Source organism: Nerophis lumbriciformis, linkage group LG30 (assembly GCF_033978685.3).
Source record: "Nerophis lumbriciformis linkage group LG30, RoL_Nlum_v2.1, whole genome shotgun sequence".
NCBI classification, from domain to species: Eukaryota; Metazoa; Chordata; class Actinopteri; order Syngnathiformes; family Syngnathidae; genus Nerophis; species Nerophis lumbriciformis.
Window position 1 is genome coordinate 25,528,202 of NC_084577.2, and position 19,385 is coordinate 25,547,586.

General features: G+C 35.4%; 1 protein-coding gene across 2 annotated transcripts in view; it reads left to right on the forward strand.

Annotated features, from left to right (window-relative positions):
• LOC133572813 (leucine-rich repeat and fibronectin type III domain-containing protein 1-like protein) overlaps positions 1–19,385 on the forward strand; it is a 585,384-nt gene that overhangs the window by 481,606 nt on the left and 84,393 nt on the right. For both annotated transcript variants that reach the window (XM_061925840.1, XM_061925841.1), the window contains one exon: positions 9,266–9,888. In XM_061925840.1, coding sequence (XP_061781824.1) covers positions 9,266–9,888 — 623 coding nt within the window. The remainder of the gene's footprint in view (positions 1–9,265; positions 9,889–19,385) is intronic.

Here is a 19,385-nt window from a genome sequence, read left to right on the forward strand (position 1 = left end):
TTTTTGGTCCAATATGGCTCTTTCAACATTTTAGGTTGCCGACCCCTGGGCTAGAGTATACAAATGAGTTTTAAGATGGGACTTAAATGCTTCTATTGGTATCATTGTTACTTTAACCTGAACTAACTTTTAACTCAGGGGACTTAACTGGCTGCTAGCCACTTCTCAGCCGGGGGACTACAAGTAAATACAGTGTCAGCCAATGGAGATCGGCTTTAATATGGCAATCATACTTTTTCACGAAAATCGGCACATCCCTAATATTTCCTTCCAGTGATGCTGCACCTCAAATGGACGCATTGGCTCGCACTTTTCCCATGACAAATTCTTGACCATTAAAGAGTTTTTTCCAGCTTTCAAAATGCGCGACTTTGCTTTGGTTCAGTGTTGAACTGCAAGGATTAGATCGGAAGCTCACTCGCGCTTTTATAGGCTGCACCGACACAAGTCCCTGACTGATTTCCCCCAGGCATCCCCCCCCAGTAAACTATCATTGTGTTTGTCTCCAGGAGCCTGTCCCTAATTGTCCAAGTTCTGGAAAAAGGAAGTTCTCCCTGAGTTTGGTGAAACTATTTACATTAAGATGGGGAAATAGGTTTACGGGGAGGAACGGCCACAGAGAGACTTTCATCACAAAATAAAAAAATGCAGAAGTGGGTGGGATAATTAATATGGGAATTTGTGTAGATGACTTGTTTACATGGAGGAGGGAAAAGTGGAAACATTAAGGCAGTAAAATGTAGAACTCAGGTGTGTTTTGATGAAATTGACTTATTTCCCCTGGGAAAGTATTTGGCATGTAAATATTGGATTGTTACTGAATTTAGTACTTTTATAGGTACCGACTGAGTTCTTTCAGTACCGCCGGGTAACGATTCATGTACAAAACCTAAAAACAGTGAAGTAATTTCTAAATAAAAGCAGAATACGATGATTTGCAAAATCTTTTTCAACTTATATTCAATTGAATAGACTGCAAAGACAAGATATTTCATGTTCACACTGAGAAACTTCTTTTTTTTTTTGCAAATAATCGTTAACTTAGAATTTAATGGCAGCAACACATTGCAAAGAAGTTGTCACAGGGGCATTTTTACCACTGTGTTACATGGCCTTTCCTTTTAACAACACTCAGTAAACGTTTGGGAATTGAGGATACCAACTTTTTAAGTGGAATAAGTTGCGTCGACCAGCTCTTCCTCCCAGGGAATCTAAGTTAATGGTCAATCCCAAGTTCTTTTGATGACATATATGCTGAGGAAGAAGGACCATCAAGACAGAATAGGAATATTATCAAGTTTCACTGAAATTTCAGGAGTTCAGCCCACACCAATACATTCATATCGGCTACTCGAGTTGATATCACATCCAAACGTGGAAACAAACTACTCTTTAAAGAAAAGAAAAGAAAAGGAATGCCTCTCCCTTTCCCAACACTGATAAGGCAAGGAGGGGGGATGTATTCACATTCCAATGTCTAAGACACTAAACAGACCTATGAAGACAAAGAGAAACTGGTATACAGAATATACAAAAGAAAAGTACTAGATGATCTAAACATGGCTATGAATAAAGAAATAACCCTTAAACATATATGCATTCTCCACAAATACCACAACGGGGTCTCTGTTGTGGTATTTTAGGCTTCGTAATGCATTTTCAATAGGAGACAGGTCTGGACTACAGGCAGGCCAGTCTAGTACCCCGCACTTTTTTACTACGAAGCCACGCTGTTGTGACAGGTGCATAATTGTCAGGTTCAAACACCAAACTATCTATATTACACAAGACAAGAAGAAGGAATCAAGCAGAGACAGAGTTGAATTTTACTCATGAGGAGAGACGTATTGGGCTGTACACTCAGTTACCGTTTCACCCTACGCTCTAAGGTACAGTCCCACGTGCTCCTCTATTTATTCGGGAGGTCCCTAGTTAACATCGCTGAGGCTGCAAGCAGCCCCAGTAGACACAATACATGATTATTCAGAATGGAAATGTGCTGACACTCGTGGTCTCGCCCTGTCTCTGTCCTGTCCGCGCGGAGGTACTCGACGTCCGTCCTTGGTTGTCAGCAGGCAGGGTCTGGAAACAAACTGCTGACACAAGACAACTCGCAAAGCAAGATTACCCGTTGTGTGCCTTTGCACAGATAGAAAAGTACAACTTCAGCACAATTGATTGTAACTATAGCAACGGCCTTTAAGCATGAGAGTTGTTTGATAACGTAAACATAATTATTCTAACAATAATGTGGCTTGGCATTGTCTTGCTGAAATAAGCAGGGGCGTCCATGAGAATGTTGCTTGGATGGCAACATATGTTGCTCCAACACCTGTATGTACCTTTCAGCATTAATGGTGCCTTTCATGTGAAGTAGTCGGAGCCTTTAACAGGCCAATAATTCATACCAACATTAATTTAATTTAAATATTTTTTTTTTTTACAGTTTACTTATTTTTTTATTTTAGTCACATTTTCTCATTACACCTGTTTGCTCTTGTATTTCATTTTAATGTTTTTTTAGTACCATTTTAAAAGGGTCCCACTCATAAAAGTGATAAAAAAAAGATAATACACCAATATATATTATTTTTAATTTCAACACTTAAATCCCTGGATCAACTTCACATCCATCTGTTTTCATAATTCTTTGTTTTCTTATGTTTTATGCCCTTTTTGTCCAAGAAAACCTTGTTTTATTTATATGGCAGTATGAAATATTTTGCCCAAAACATATTTCAAAGTGGAATATTTCATGTGAAGTAGTTGGAACTTTTAATAGGCCGATAATTCATACCAACATTAATTTATTTAAATATTTTTTTTTTACAGTTTACTTTATTTTATTATAGTCAAATCTGCAACATTTTCTCATTACACCTGTTTGCTCTTGTATTTCTTGTTTATGTTTTTTTACTAGCATTTTAAAAGGGCCCCACTCATAAAAGTGTTAAAAAAAAGATAAAATATTTCCAAGTGAAATATTTCATGTGAAGTAGTTGGAGCCTTTAACAGGCCAATAATTCATACCAACATTAATTTAATTTAAATATTGTTTTTTTACAGTTTACTTATTTTTATCATAGTCACATTTTCTCATTACACTTGTTTGCTCTTGTATTTCATTTTTACGTTTTTTTTAGTAGCATTTTAAAAGGGCCCCACTCATAAAAGTGATTAAAAAAAAGATACTACACCAATATATATTATTTTTAATTTCAACACTAAAATCCCTGGATCAACTTCACATCTATCTGTTTTCATAATTCTTTGTTTTCTTATGTTTTATGCCCTTTTTGTCCAAGAAAACCTTGTTTTATTTACATGGCAATATGTCATATTTTGCCCAAAACAATATTTCAAAGTGGAATATTTTATGTGAAGTAGTTGGAGCCTTTAATAGGCCAATAATTCATACCAACATTAATTTATTTAAATATATTGTTTTTACAGTTTACATTATTTTATTATAGTAAAAATCTGCAACATTTTCTCATTACACCTGTTTGCTCTTGTATTTCTTGTTTATGTTTTTTTACTAGCATTTTAAAAGTGCCCCACTCATAAAAGTATTAAAAAAAGATATAATATTTCCAAGTAAAATATGTCATGTGAAGTAGTTGGAGCCTTTAACAGGCCAATAATTCATACCAACATTAATTTAATTTAAATATATATTTTTTTTACAGTTTACTTACTTTTATTATAGTCACATTTTCTCATTACACCTGTTTGCTCTTGTATTTCATTTTTATGATTTTTTTAGTAGCATTTTAAAAGGGTCCCACTCATAAAAGTGATAAAAAAAAGATAATACACCAATATATATTATTTTTAATTTCAACACTTAAATCCCTGGATCAACTTCACATCTATCTGTTTTTTTTATGTTTTATGCCCTTTTTGTCCAAGAAAACCTTGTTTTATTTATATGGCAATATGAAATATTTTCCCCAAAACATATTTCAAAGTGGAATATTTCATGTGAAGTAATTGGAACCTTTAATAGGACAATAATTCATACCAACATTAATTTATTTAAATATATTGTTTTTACAGTTTACATTATTTTATTATAGTAAAAATCTGCAACATTTTCTCATTACACCTGTTTGCTCTTGTATTTCTTGTTTATGTTTTTTTAGTAGCATTTTAAAAGTGCCCCACTCATAAAAGTATTAAAAAAAAGATAAAATATTTCCAAGTAAAATATGTCATGTGAAGTAGTTGGAGCCTTTAACAGGCCAATAATTCATACCAACATTAATTTAAATTAAATATTATATTTTTTACAGTTGACTTATTTTTTATTTTAGTCACATTTTCTCATTACACCTGTTTGCTCTTGTATTTCATTTTTACGTTTTTTTAGTAGCATTTTAAAAGGGCCCCACTCATAAAAGTGATAAAAAAAAGATACTACACCAATATATATTATTTTTAATTTCAACACTTAAATCCCTAGATCAACTTCACATCTATCTGTTTTTTTTATGTTTTATGCCCTTTTTGTCCAAGAAAACCTTGTTTTATTTATATGACAATATGTAATATTTTGCCCAAAACAATATTTCAAAGTGGAATATTTTATGTGAAGTAGTTGGAGCCTTTAATAGGACAATAATTCATACCAACATTAATTTATTAAAATATTTTTTTTTTTACAGTTTACTTGATTTTAATATAGTCAAATCAGCAACATTTTTTCATTACACCTGTTTGCTCTTGTATTTCATGTTTATGTTTTTTTACTAGCATTTTAAAAGGGCCAAACTCATAAAAGTGTTAAAAAAGATAACATATTTCCAAATGAAATATTTCATGTGAAGTAGTTGGAGCCTTTAACAGGCCAATAATTCATACCAACATTAATTTAATTTAAATATTTTTTTTTTTTACAGTTTACTTATTTTTTTATTTTAGTCACATTTTCTCATTACACCTGTTTGCTCTTGTATTTCATTTTAATGTTTTTTTAGTAGCATTTTAAAAGGGTCCCACTCATAAAAGTGATAAACAAAAGATAATACACCAATATATATTATTTTTTAATTTCAACACTTAAATCCCTAGATCAACTTCACATCTATCTGTTTTCATAATTCTTTGTTTTCTTATGTTTTATTGCCTTTTTGTCCAAGAAAACCTTGTTTTACTTATATGGCAATATGTAATATTTTCCCCAAAACATATTTCAAAGTGGAATATTTCATGTAAAGTAGTTGGAACCTTTAATAGGCCAATAATTCATACCAACATTAATTTCTTTAAATATATTTTTTTTACAGTTTACTTGATTTTATTATAGTCAAATCTGCAACATTTTCTCATTACACCTGTTTGCTCTTGTATTTCTTGTTTATGTTTTTTTAGTAGCATTTTAAAAGTGCCCCACTCATAAAAGTATTAAAAAAAGATATAATATTTCCAAGTGAAATATTTCATGTGAAGTATTTGGAGCCTTTAACAGGCCAATAATTCATACCAACATTAATTTAATTTAAATATTGTTTTTTTTACAGTTTACTTATTTTTATCATAGTCACATTTTCTCATTACACCTGTTTGCTCTTGTATTTAATTGTTACGTTTTTTTTAGTAGCATTTTAAAAGGGCCCCACTCATAACAGTGATTAAAAAAAATAATACACCAATATATATTATTTTTAATTTCAACACTTAAATCCCTAGATCAACTTCACATCTATCTGTTTTCATAATTCTTTAGTTTTTTTTATGTTTTATGCCCTTTTTGTCCAAGAAAACCTTGTTTTATTTATATGGCAATATGAAATATTTTCCCCAAAACATATTTCAAAGTGGAATATTTCATGTGAAGTAATTGGAACCTTTAATAGGACAATAATTCATACCAACATTAATTTATTTAAATATATTTTTTTACAGTTTACTTTATTTTATTATAGTCAAATCTGCAACATTTTCTCATTACACCTGTTTGCTCTTGTATTTCTTGATTATGTTTTTTTAGTAGCATTTTAAAAGTGCCCCACTCATAAAAGTATTAAAAAAAGATATAATATTTCCAAGTAAAATATGTCATGTGAAGTAGTTGGAGCCTTTAACAGGCCAATAATTCATACCAACATTAATTTAATTTAAATATAATTTTTTTTACAGTTTACTTACTTTTATTATAGTCACATTTTCTCATTACACATATTTGCTCTTGTATTTCATTTTTACATTTTTTTTAGTAGCATTTTAAAAGGGTCCCACTCATAAAAGTGATAAAAAAAAGATAATACACCAATATATATTATTTTTAATTTCAACACTTAAATCCCAAGATCAACTTCACATCTATCTGTTTTCATAATTCTTTGTTTTCTTATGTTTTATGCCCTTTTTGTTCAAGAAAACCTTGTTTTATTTATATGGCAATATGTAATATTTTGCCCAAAACAATATTTCAAAGTGGAATATTTTATGTGAAGTAGTTGGAGCCTTTAATAGGCCAATAATTCATACCAACATTAATTTAATCTAAATATCGTTTTTTTACAGTTTATTTTATTATAGTGAAATCTGCAACATCTTCTCAGTACACCTGTTTGCTCTTGTATTTAATTGTTATGTTTTTTTAGTAGCATTTTAAAAGGGCCCCACTCATAAAAGTGTTTAAAAAAAAGATAATACATCAATATATATTATTTTTACTTCCAACACTTAAATCCCTAGATCAATTTCACATCTATCTGTTTTCATAATTCTTTGTTTTCCTATGTTTTATGCCCTTTTTGTCCAAGAAAAGCTTGTTTTATTTACATGGCAATATAAAATATTTTCCCCCAAAAACATATTTGAAAGTGGAATATTTCATGTGAAGTAATCAGAGCCTTTAATAGGACAATAATTCATACCAACATTGACTCTAATAGTTTATTCTATTAGAGTCTGCAACATTTTCTCATTCCACCTGTTTGCTCTTTTATTTCTTTTTTTATGGGTTTTTTTTTGGTAGTAGCATTTTTCAAATGTGCCCCGGACCGCACTTTGGACACTCCTGGCTAAAAGGGTCAAACAGACACACATTTGCAGCTGCAAACGTCCAACTGTACTCAGTACTATAAATGTAAAGCACGGCGCTTTCAATCATATCAGTGATTTTGCTCGGGAGCTTCTGAGCAGAGAAAGATGATTACAGACGAGTTCCAACAAGCTCTTTTGTTCTGCGTACGGCATAATGACGCTCCCGTGTTGCTTACTGGTGCCTGCTCGGGAAGGGGACCTTTAATATATGCATTAGACGCTGAAGGCGGTGACAAAACAATGTGATGACCTGAGATGATAACAATGACTCACATATTCATTAGAGAATGTCCTTGCTGCAAATGTGCAGAACGCAAGAAAATAATCCAAGGAACAGTTCTATTCCAGGAAACCATTTACAATCCATATTGTGTTTATGGTAGTAAGCCAATTGGATAAACGGGGATGGGTACCGTTCACATCTGAACAGATATGACACCGATTCCTGGTGTTGTTGTGTGTGTTGATAAATATTAAATATTTTTGATAATAAAATTTCATTTTTTTAAACATTTAAAAACGAACCGATTATGACAACCGCTGTCCGGTTGTGTAGTTTATGGTGTGTTTTTTTTTTTTTTTTGCGCTCTAAAAAGTGTTATATATTATATATCAGGGATGTCCGATAATGGCTTTTTGCCGATATCCGATATTCCGATATTGTCCAACTCTTTAATTACCGATACCGATATATACAGTCGTGGAATTAACACATTATTATGCCTAATTTGGACAACCATGTATGGTGAAGATAAGGTCCTTTTTAAAAAAAATTATAAAATAAAATAAGATAAATAAATTAAAAACATTTTCTTGAATAAAAAAAACATTATAAAAACAGTTACATAGAAACTAGTAATTAATGAAAATTAGTCAAATTAACTGTTAAAGGTTAGTACTATTAGTGGACCAGCAGCAAGTGTGCTTACGGACTGTATCCCTTGCAGACTGTATTGATATATATTGATATATAATGTAGGAACCAGAATATTAATAACATAAAGAAACAATCCTTTTGTGTGAATGAGTGTGAATGAGTGTAAATGGGGGAGGGAGGTTTTTTGGGTTGGTGCACGAATTGTAAGTGTATCTTGTGTTTTTTATGTTGATTTAATTAATAAAAACAAAAAACGATACCGATAATAAAAAAAACGATACCGATTATTTCCGATATTACATTTTAAAGCATTTATCGGCCGATATTATCGGATACATTTTTTTTTAATATATATATATATATATATATTTTTTTTTTTTGTATACATATATATATAAAAAAATATATATATATATATATATATATATATATATATATATATATATACATATATATATATATATTTTTTTATATATATATATACAAAAAAAATAAATATATATATATATTTTTTTTTTTTTTTTTTTTTATCCGATAATATCGGCCGATAAATGCTTTAAAATGTAATATCGGAAATAATCGGTATCGTTTTTTTTATTATCGGTACCGATATTATCGGATAAAAAAAAAAATATATATATATATATATATATTTTTTTTTTTTGTATATATATATATAAAAAGAAAAAAAAAATATATATATATATATATGTATATATATATATATATATATATATATATATATATATATACATATAAATATATATAAATATATATTTTTTTAATATATATTTTTTAATATATATTTTTTTATATATATATATATGTATATGTATATATATATTTTTTAAATATATATATATATATATTTAAAAAATATATATTTATATATATTTATATGTATATATATATATATATATATATATATATATATATATATATACACATTTATATACAAACATGTACATATGCATATACATATATATACATGCATTTATATATACATTTATATATATATATATATATATATATATATATATATATATATATATATATATATATATATAAAAATAAGCTCCTCCCATATATTTATATATGGGATGAGCTGGACAAAGTGGCTGGGGAAAGGGAATCTGAGCTTCTCTGTTTAGGCTGCTGCCCCCGCGACCTGACCTTTTTTTTTTTTTTATGGCTTTTTAAAAATAATTTACTTTGAATCAGAAAAAATAAATGAATAAGAATCATGATTTGGCTGTGAATGGATTATTTTGTGCACCGGATGATGAAATCTGCCTTCTGACCAAAAAATGTGATGTTGTGTTTCTGCTCTCCCAGGATGATCCCCTCCAGCACCAACGACTTCCTCGTCCGCGACCTCGCCGCCGGCAGAAGCTACGACCTCTGCGTCCTCGCCGTGTTCGACGACGTCGTCACCTCGCTGACCGCCACGCGACCCCTGGGCTGCCTGTCATTCACCACCGACACGGACTTCACGCAGTGCCAGGCGCTGCACAGCCACTTCCTGGGCGGGACCATGATCATCATCATCGGCGGCATCATCGTGGCGTCCGTCCTGGTCTTCATCATCATCCTGATGATCCGGTACAAGGTGTACAGCCACCAAGGGACGGCCCACGGCAAGGCCGCCATTTCCCCCACCGTGCCCAGGCAGCAGAGCAACGGGCAGAACCAGGCGCTGACGAGATCCGCTTCCAAAATGGAGGAGGACGCGGTGGGACCGTCGAGGGCCGTGTCGCCTAGCAACACCCTGAGAGACACGGTGGCATTGGTTGTGGAGGAGGCGAGTGGGCGGAACTCCGCCGCACGGACCGACTCCTCGGCCAATGAGGAGTTGCTGTCGCCCGGCAAGGCCCGCTACGGCTCCAGGGTCGCCATCGAGATGAAGAGCAGACGGCCATCTGTCGCCAAAGAGCCCGCCTCCCCCAAGGAACTGGCAGGTAGAGCGCCGACGCACCGGGGCGGGAGATTAAAAAATGGGGAGTTTCACAATAAGAGATGGATGGGAAGAAAAAGGTTTTGAATGAGAAGAATTCCATCCTTACGTCCTCAAAGTACGACTTCATAATGTCCCAAACGATACGGTGTTGGGCCGATACCAATAATAACTCGATACGGTGCCAGCACGATACCACACACATTTTATTTTTGTAGAGTTGAATGTCGAAAACTGTTTCTTTGTGATTTTTTTTTAATCAGTCCAACAAAATAATACACAATAATACCATAATAATACAATTCCAATTCTACTACTGTAAGTGCAAGTTAAAACTCTACTATGCAAAGCCAAAGCCATTTATCAACAACACCCAGAAGCGGCTTCGCTGGGCCCGAGCTCATCTAAGATGGACTGATGCAAAGTGGGAAAGTGTTCTGTGGTCTGACCAGTCCGCATTTCAAACAGTTTTTGAAATGAATCAGTGCAACAAAATAATACACAATAATACCATAATAGTACAATTCCAATTCCAAAACCAAACCCGGCCTAGCAACATTCAGAATAGCAATCAACAGAGCAATTGAGAGGACACACAAACATGACACAAAACGATCCAAAAGTAGTCAAACAAAAATGTATAATATCAACAATAGTATCAGCAAAACCAAAGCCAAAGCCATTTATCAACAACACCCATAAGCGCCACCGGCTTCGCTGGGCCCGAGCTCATCTAAGATGGACTGATGCAAAGTGGGAAAGTGTTCTGTGGTCTGACCAGTCCACATTTCAAACAGTTTTTTAAATTAATCAGTCCAACAAAATAATACACAATAATACCATAATAGTACAATTCCAATTCCAAAACCAAACCCGGCCCAGCAACATTTAGAACAGCAATCAACAGAGCAATTGAGAGGACACACAAACATGACACAAAACGATCCAAAAGTAGTCGAACTAAAATTAATAATATCAACAATAGTATCAGCAAAACCAAAGCCAAAGCCATTTATCAACAACACCCAGAAGCGCCGCCGGCTTCGCTGGGCCCGAGCTCATCTAAGATGGACCGATGCAAAGTGGGAAAGTGTTCTGTGGTCTGACAAGTCCACATTTCAAACAGTTTTTGAAATGAATCAGTCCAACAAAATAATACACAATAATACCATAATAGTACAATTCCAATTCCAAAACCAAACCCGGCCTAGCAACATTCAGAATAGCAATCAACAGAGCAATTGAGAGGACACACAAATATGACACAAAACGATCCAAAAGTAGTCAAATTAAAATTAATAAAATCAAAAATAGTATCAGCAAAACCAAAGCCAAAGCTATTTATCAACAACACCCAGAAACGCCGCCGGCTTCGCTGGGCCCGAGCTCATCTAAGATGGACTGATGCAAAGTGGGAAAGTGTTCTGTGGTCTGACGAGTCCACATTTCAAACAGTTTTTGAAATTAATCAGTCCAACAAAATAATACACAATAATACCATAATAGTACAATTCCAATTCCAAAACCAAACCCGTCCCAGCAACATTTAGAACAGCAATCAACAGAGCAATTGAGAGGACACACAAACATGACACAAAACGATCCAAAAGTAGTCAAACAAAAATCAATAATATCAACAATAGTATCAGCAAAACCAAAGCCAAAGCCATTTATCAACAACACCCAGAAGTGCCGCCGGCTTCGCTGGGCCCGAGCTCATCTAAGATGGACTGATGCAAAGTGGAAAAGTGTTCTGTGGTCTGACCAGTCCACATTTCAAACAGTTTTTGAAATTAATCAGTCCAACAAAATAATACACAATAATACCATAATAGTACAATTCCAATTCCAAAACCAAACCCGGCCCAGCAACATTCAGAATAGCAATCAACAGAGCAATTGAGAGGACACACAAACATGACACTAAACGATCCAAAAGTAGTCAAACAAAAATGAATAATATCAACAATAGTATCAGCAAAACCAAAGCCAAAGCCATTTATCAACAACACCCAGAAGCGCCACCGGCTTCGCTGGGCCCGAGCTCATCTAAGATGGACTGATGCAAAGTGGAAAAGTGTTCTGTGGTCTGACCAGTCCACATTTCAAATCGTTTTTGAAATTAATCAGTCCAACAAAATAATACACAATAATACCATAATAGTACAATTCCAATTCTAAAACCAAACCCGGCCTAGCAACATTCAGAATAGCAATCCAGAAAGCAATTGAGAGGACACACAAACATGACACAAAACGATCCAAAAGTAGTCAAACAAAAATTAATAATATCAACAATAGTATCAGCAAAACTAAAGCCAAAGCCATTTATCAACAACACCCAGAAGTGCCGCCGGCTTCGCTGGGCCCGAACTCATCTAAGATGGACTGATGCAAAGTGGAAAAGTGTTCTGTGGTCTGACGAGTCCACATTTTAAACAGTTTTTGAAATTAATCAGTCCAACAAAAAAATACACAATAATACCATATTAGTACAATTCCAATTCCAAAACCAAACCCGGCCCAGCAACATTTAGAACAGCAATCAACAGAGCAATTGAGAGGACACACAAACATGACACAAAACGATCCAAAAGTAGTCAAACAAAAATTAAAAATATCAACAATAGTATCAGCAAAACCAAAGCCAAAGCCATTTATCAACAACACCCAGAAGGGCCACCAGCTTCGCTGGGCCCGAACTCATCTAAGATGGACTGATGCAAAGTGGGAAAGTGTTCTGTGGTCTGACCAGTCCACATTTCAAACAGTTTTTGAAATTAATCAGTCCAACAAAATAATACACAATAATACCATAATAGTACAATTCCAATTCCAAAACCAAACCCGGCCCAGCAACATTCAGAATAGCAATCAACAGAGCAATTGAGAGGACACACAAACATGACACTAAACGATCCAAAAGTAGTCAAACAAAAATGAATAATATCAACAATAGTATCAGCAAAACCAAAGCCAAAGCCATTTATCAACAACACCCAGAAGCGCCACCGGCTTCGCTGGGCCCGAGCTCATCTAAGATGGACTGATGCAAAGTGGAAAAGTGTTCTGTGGTCTGACCAGTCCACATTTCAAATCGTTTTTGAAATTAATCAGTCCAACAAAATAATACACAATAATACCATAATAGTACAATTCCAATTCTAAAACCAAACCCGGCCTAGCAACATTCAGAATAGCAATCCAGAAAGCAATTGAGAGGACACACAAACATGACACAAAACGATCCAAAAGTAGTCAAACAAAAATTAATAATATCAACAATAGTATCAGCAAAACTAAAGCCAAAGCCATTTATCAACAACACCCAGAAGTGCCGCCGGCTTCGCTGGGCCCGAACTCATCTAAGATGGACTGATGCAAAGTGGAAAAGTGTTCTGTGGTCTGACGAGTCCACATTTCAAACAGTTTTTGAAATTAATCAGTCCAACAAAAAAATACACAATAATACCATATTAGTACAATTCCAATTCCAAAACCAAACCCGGCCCAGCAACATTTAGAACAGCAATCAACAGAGCAATTGAGAGGACACACAAACATGACACAAAACGATCCAAAAGTAGTCAAACAAAAATTAAAAATATCAACAATAGTATCAGCAAAACCAAAGCCAAAGCCATTTATCAACAACACCCAGAAGGGCCACCAGCTTCGCTGGGCCCGAACTCATCTAAGATGGACTGATGCAAAGTGGGAAAGTGTTCTGTGGTCTGACCAGTCCACATTTCAAACAGTTTTTGAAATTAATCAGTCCAACAAAATAATACACAATAATACCATAATAGTACAATTCCAATTCCAAAACCAAACCCGGCCCAGCAACATTCAGAATAGCAATCAACAGAGCAATTGAGAGGACACACAAACATGACACAAAACGATCCAAAAGTAGTCAAACAAAAATCAATAATATCAACAATAGTATCAGCAAAACCAAAGCCAAAGCCATTTATCAACAACACCCAGAAGTGCCGCCGGCTTCGCTGGGCCCGAGCTCATCTAAGATGGACTGATGCAATGTGGAAAAGTGTTCTGTGGTCTGACCAGTCCACATTTGAAATTATTTTTTAAATTAATCAGTCCAACAAAATAATACACAATAATAGCATAATAGTACAATTCCAATTCTAAAACCAAACCCGGCCTAGCAACATTCAGAATAGCAATCAAGAGAGCAATTGAGAGGACACACAAACATGACACAAAACGATCCAAAAGTAGTCAAACTAAAATTAATAATATCAAAAATAGTATCAGCAAAACCAAAGCCAAAGCTATTTATCAACAACACCCATAAGCGCCACCGGCTTCGCTGGGCCCGAGCTCATCTAAGATGGACTGATGCAAAGTGGGAAAGTGTTCTGTGGTCTGACCAGTCCACATTTCAAACAGTTTTTCAAATTAATCAGTCCAACAAAATAATACACAATAATACCATAATAGTACAATTCCAATTCCAAAACCAAACCCGGCCCAGCAACATTTAGAACAGCAATCAACAGAGCAATTGAGAGGACACACAAACATGACACAAAACGATCCAAAAGTAGTCGAACTAAAATTAATAATATCAACAATAGTATCAGCAAAACCATAGCCAAAGCCATTTATCAACAACACCCAGAAGCGCCGCCGGCTTCGCTGGGCCCGAGCTCATCTAAGATGGACTGATGCAAAGTGGGAAAGTGTTCTGTGGTCTGACAAGTCCACATTTCAAACAGTTTTTGAAATGAATCAGTCCAACAAAATAATACACAATAATACCATAATAGTACAATTCCAATTCCAAAACCAAACCCGGCCTAGCAACATTCAGAATAGCAATCAACAGAGCAATTGAGAGGACACACAAACATGACACAAAACGATCCAAAAGTAGTCAAATTAAAATTAATAAAATCAAAAATAGTATCAGCAAAACCAAAGCCAAAGCTATTTATCAACAACACCCAGAAACGCCGCCGGCTTCGCTGGGCCCGAGCTCATCTAAGATGGACTGATGCAAAGTGGGAAAGTGTTCTGTGGTCTGACCAGTCCACAATTCAAACAGTTTTTGAAATTAATCAGTCCAACAAAATAATACACAATAATACCATAATAGTACAATTCCAATTCCAAAACCAAACCCGTCCCAGCAACATTTAGAACAGCAATCAACAGAGCAATTGAGAGGACACACAAACATGACACAAAACGATCCAAAAGTAGTCAAACAAAAATCAATAATATCAACAATAGTATCAGCAAAACCAAAGCCAAAGCCATTTATCAACAACACCCAGAAGTGCCGCCGGCTTCGCTGGGCCCGAGCTCATCTAAGATGGACTGATGCAATGTGGAAAAGTGTTCTGTGGTCTGACCAGTCCACATTTGAAATTATTTTTTAAATTAATCAGTCCAACAAAATAATACACAATAATAGCATAATAGTACAATTCCAATTCTAAAACCAAACCCGGCCTAGCAACATTCAGAATAGCAATCAACAGAGCAATTGAGAGGACACACAAACATGACACAAAACGATCCAAAAGTAGTCAAACAAAAATTAATAATATCAACAATAGTATCAGCAAAACTAAAGCCAAAGCCATTTATCAACAACACCCAGAAGTGCCGCCGGCTTCGCTGGGCCCGAGCTCATCTAAGATGGACTGATGCAAAGTGGAAAAGTGTTCTGTGGTCTGACCAGTCCACATTTCAAACAGTTTTTGAAATTAATCAGTCCAACAAAATAATACACAATGATACCATAATAGTACAATTCCAATTCCAAAACCAAACCTGGCCCAGCAACATTTAGAACAGCAATCAACAGAGCAATTGAGAGGACACACAAACATGACACAAAACGATCCAAAAGTAGTCAAACAAAAATTAATAATATCAACAATAGTATCACCAAAACCTAAGCCAAAGCCATTTATCAACAACACCCAGAAGCGCCGCCGGCTTCGCTGGGCCCGAGCTGATCTAAGATGGACTGATGCAAAGTGGAAAAGTGTTCTGTGGTCTGACCAGTCCACATTTCAAACAGTTTTTGAAATTAATCAGTCCAACAAAATGATACACAATAATACCATAATAGTACAATTCCAATTCCAAAACCAAACCCGACCTAGCAACGTTCAGAATAGCAATCAACAGAACAATTGAGAGGACACACAAACATGACACAAAACGATCCAAAAGTAGTCAAACAAAAAGTAATATTATCAACAACAGTATCAATATTATAAGAATTCTAACATAGCAGTGATTAAAAAATCCCTCATTATTATCACAGTTTAAGAACATTTCTCTACGAGCTATTGCAAGGAATTTAGGGATTTCACCATCTAAGGTCTGTGACATCATCAAAAGGTTCAGAGAATCTGGAGAAATCACTGCACGTAACATCGACTACCTTAATTGTTTTCCAAACGGTGTCTGTAAATTGGCAGTAAAACGGCCGATCAAACAAAACAAAAGTCATCAAGAGCTCCGGAAGCTAGCTTCTCCAATCAGCTAAACAGACTCAATAACTCCACGGTGACGTTTTGTTGAATTGATTGAGGAATTAGTGAAACTAAACAATACGAAAAGAATGTCATTGTAAAGTAATAAGAATTGTTTGATTTTCTTAGATTTTTCGGCGGAAACAAGTGTTGACACCCCTGCTATAAGCTAATGCTAGAGAGTTAGACCGGATTTTGCTGGTTTCACTACGACATTGGTTATAATTTTAGTTACATTGTACTTAATAACTCCACAGTAACGTTTTGGTGAATTTACTGAGGAATTTGTGAAACTAAACAATGCGAAAAGAATGCCATTGTAAGTTAATAATACTAACACAGACACTGGTAAACACGTTAGCATATTAGCTAATGCTAACAACGCTATTCAATACATGACGATAGCACGCGCAAAAATGCATGAAAACACTCCTACAGACATCACACATGGGACGGTTTAGTGAGTAAGAATTGTTTGATTTTCTTCGATTTTTCGGCGGAAACAAGTGTTGACACCCCTGCTATAAGCTAATGCTAGGTCGGATTTTGCTGATTTTACTCTGACATTAGCTTTAATTTTTGTTATAATGTACTCAATAACTCCACAGTAGCGTTTCGGTGAATTTACTGAGGAATTTGTGAAACTAAACAATACGAAAAGAATGCCATTGTAAGTCAATAATAGTAACACAGACACTGGTAAATGCGTTAGCATATTAGCTAATGCTAACAACGCTATTTAATACATGATGATACCACGTACAAATATGCATGAAAACACTCCTACAGACATCACACATGGGACGGTTTAGTAAGTATGAATTGTTTGATTTCCTTATATTTTTTGGCGGAAGCAAGTGTTGACACCCCTGCTATAAGCTAATGCTAGGTCGGATCTTGATGGTTTCACTCAGACATTAGCTATAATTTGTTTTAATAATGTACTCAATAACTCCACAGTAGCGTTTCGGTGAATTTACTGAGGAATTTGTGAAACTAAACAATTCGAAAAGAATGCCATTGTAAGTCAATAATAGTAACACAGACACTGGTAAACACGTTAGCATATTAGCTAATGCTAACAACGCTATTCAATACATGAAGATAGCATGTGCCAACATGCATGAAAACACTCCTAGAGACATCACACATGGGACGGTTTAGTGAGTAAGAATTGTTTGATTTTCTTCGATTTTTCGGCGGAAACAAGTGTTGACACCCCTGCTATGAGCTAATGCTAGGTCGGATTTTGCTGATTTCACTCCGACATTAGCTTTAATTTTTGTTATAATGTACTCAATAACTCCACAGTAGCGTTTTGCTGAATTTACTGAGGAATTTGTGAAACTAAACAATACGAAAAGAATGCCATTGTAAGTCAATAATAGTAACACAGACACTGGTAAATGCGTTAGCATATTAGCTAATGCTAACAACGCTATTTAATACATGACGATACCACGTACAAATATGCATGAAAACACTCCTACAGACATCACACATGGGACGGTTTAGTGAGTAAGAATTGTTTGATTTTCTTATATTTTTTGGCGGAAGCAAGTGTTGACACCCCTGCTATAAGCTAATGCTAGGTCGGATCTTGATGGTTTCACTGCGACATTCTCTACGCCAAAAAGAGTCACTCGAGTTGTTGCTTACAACCTAAAGCATAATAATTAATGGAAAAAACTGGGAAATCGGACCCTCGCATTCCAAAGTGCCGCGGTAAACGCCATTTTCAGCAAATCAGTCAATGGAGGCAAGTGCTATTCTAAGGCTGATAAAACGTTGCGTTGAGTGCCTCGCGCTAACGCATTAAAAGCCCACTTAAATTGCTAGTGGTGCCACAATTATGGAAATCCACAAAAGCGGAATTTACCCTAAAGCCGCTAAAAACCCACTCCAGCGCATTTCCCCCGTGTAACTGCAATCCACTCAGGAGAACCACCAGCGATGACACGGCCTCCACAGCTGAAGATGAATAACTTTACCAAGCGGATGTCTTTCAGTCGGCCTCTCTGAGCGAGTTGAAACGAGGGTGTCGCCACGATAACAAGGGAGGAGATTAGCCGAGTCGTGGAGTTCAGGGAAAGTTGTAACCCTTTCCTGGAACCCTGCTGGGTGGATGTGACACTTCCAACACCCCGCTGGCCTTTCTTTGCACGTCTGAGCTTTAATTAGAGGAAGATTTGCTTCTTTTTTGACGGATGAATTGGACGGCTAATTTAAAAAGATTGTTATTCAATTGTTCTTAGCACCTTTGAGGTCCTCGGCAGATGTAACTCAGCAAGTGTCTTAAGAAGTTGGCTTTGAGATGTTCATTATACCCACTAAATTCTAGAAGAACATTTTTTGTTTTCCATAGTAGAGGTTGCCCTCTAGTGGGTTCCTCGGACCGCCACGAGAGCCCGGATTTCAGGGTACAAAACGGTTTTATTTGCATACATATTGCCCGGCTTTTGCTTGCCAGCAAAATGTATTTTTTCTTAGTCCATGTCTCTGTCTGGCTCCGACTCCAACTCCCAACAACTTGTCTCGCTCCGGCTGCTGCTAATAAAGGCAACAGGTGGTTAGATAACAAGGCCCAGCCAGGGAATCTACTCACCTGTCGCTGTCTTCGAAGGCCGGTCCTGGCACACCTTGTTCCGCGGCAGGCCCGCAGGCCACGCCCCCCTCCACATCCATATATCAGCCACACCCGACTATAAGCCGCAGATACATATGTTGTGAAAGTGGTTATTTACATAGCAATCTTTAGTAAATGTTTATTTATATACCTTAATTTTTTTTCCAACTGTGTCTGTAATCAGTTATATGTGTTTTCTTTCAAAATTTAATGGGTGCGGCTTATATACGCTCTCTAGTCCGGAAAAATATGGTATATGGCAGGGGTCACCAACCTTTTCGAGCCAAAGACGCCTGGTCCATATATATATATATATATATATATATATATATATATATATATATATATATATAT